Source organism: Phaseolus vulgaris, chromosome 7 (assembly GCF_000499845.2).
Source record: "Phaseolus vulgaris cultivar G19833 chromosome 7, P. vulgaris v2.0, whole genome shotgun sequence".
NCBI classification, from domain to species: Eukaryota; Viridiplantae; Streptophyta; class Magnoliopsida; order Fabales; family Fabaceae; genus Phaseolus; species Phaseolus vulgaris.
The window spans coordinates 36,327,913-36,329,537 of record NC_023753.2 but is presented as its reverse complement, the minus strand read 5'-3'; the positions used below and the strand labels follow the sequence as shown (position 1 = coordinate 36,329,537).

The 1,625-nt window shown below is 39.6% G+C and overlaps 1 protein-coding gene across 1 annotated transcript; it reads right to left on the bottom strand.

The window, feature by feature from the left end:
* Positions 1 to 453: 453 nt before the first annotated feature.
* Positions 454 to 1,417, bottom strand: LOC137830438 (GCN5-related N-acetyltransferase 8-like). The gene has a single exon (XM_068637769.1). The coding sequence runs from the start codon at positions 1,325 to 1,327 to the stop codon at positions 635 to 637; it is 693 nt and encodes a 230-aa protein (XP_068493870.1). The 5' UTR covers positions 1,328 to 1,417; the 3' UTR covers positions 454 to 634.
* Positions 1,418 to 1,625: the final 208 nt, after the last annotated feature.

Genomic DNA, 1,625 nt, shown 5'->3' with positions numbered 1-1,625 from the left:
ATGAAATGTCAATAAAAAAAGTATTTATTAAATTTTTGACAATTCTAAAATTGATCTTTAACATTTTAAGTAAGAGAAAAGAAATATTTTAAGTAAGAGAAAAGAAATACATTATTTTTTAAAAAACTCAAAACTTTTATTATGCATAGTAGAGATTGAGGTTACATTTTAGAGATTATGTATATTTGAGTAGGTGTTAGTATGAGGTCTGTGCTACATGAGTATTAACTAAATTGTTAGTACGAGGGTCTCTGCTAGAGAATACCTTTAATAAATCTATCTTCCCTGAATAAGTGATAACTAATTTCTCCAATATATCTCATATTTCCAGGGATATGATCATTATTTGTATAGGATTTGTTATTTATTGAGATATTTAATGTATACTGATGCGGTTAGCGAGTGACATCACTTAAAGCAGTAACCAGAGACATGAAGAACAAAATCACCAGCTTCTAAAACATTATCATAACATAATTACTTGACATAACACCATCACGATTCATACTCTGAGCCAAAAAAAAGATAACACTCGTTCATAACCCATTCAAACCTTCCCTAACAGACTCACTAGAAACCCAGATTTTGATTATTATTATTATCACAGAAGAGAAAGAAAGAGAGAAAAAGCATTCTAATCAGCACCTCCATAAGTCTGAAGAGCCTCCCCAGTTAACCTGCAAATCCTCCACTCGTTCAAGATATCAGCACCCATCTCTTCATAAAACCTAATCGCATTCACATTCCAATCCAGCACCACCCACTCCACCCTCCCGTACCCCATCTTCACCGCCTGTTTCGCCACCGCCGACAGCAGCATTCTCCCAAACCCCTTTCTCCTGTAACACTCCCTCACGAACAAGTCCTCCACGTAAAACCCCGGCTTCGCCAGAAAGCTAGAATAGTTCGGGAAAAACAACACAAACCCCACAACCGTAACATCATCCATGCTCTTGAACGTCTCTCGCTCGGGGTCCTCAATGGGGACCCTCAGATTCACGAACTTGGTCAGGGGTTTGAAGAAGGGGTTGGAGTCCAAGGTTGAAGCAGCGAAGGGGTTGGGGGAAGCTTCTAGAAGAAAGATGGTGAAGGAGTGGAAGGGCTGGGCGGTTGGGGAGAAAAGGGTGGCCGCCAGGGAGGACTCCGTGGCGGAGAAGAGGTGGGTCAGGCGTTCGAAGACGGCCATCTGGTGGATCAGTTTGTGGATGTGGGGAACGTCGGAGGGGGTGGCCAGACGGATGCGCGTGAAGAGAGGGGTGGTTTCCGGTAATGATGTGACGGGCTCCGGAGCCGGAGTTGGGGCCGGAGCCGGAGCTGCGGCGGCCATTGGTTGAGGTTCGGTGGAATGACGAAAGAGAGGGTTTTTGGTTTTCGTGAGAGTTCTAGATAGCGGTTTTTTTTGGGTAAATGGATGAAGAGCTTTTATTTATGACACAGACTATGATAACCTTTAAAAAATGATTTTTTTATAAATTAAAATAAGTTAACATTTAAATTTAAATATAAAATTATAAAAAAGTTATATGAAGGAAATACTGTAAATTAGTTTATATTAATAAAAAAAAAATTCTTATTTTTCTTTCTTTATGTAAGCATACTTATCATTTCAAAATTTTAATAGACAT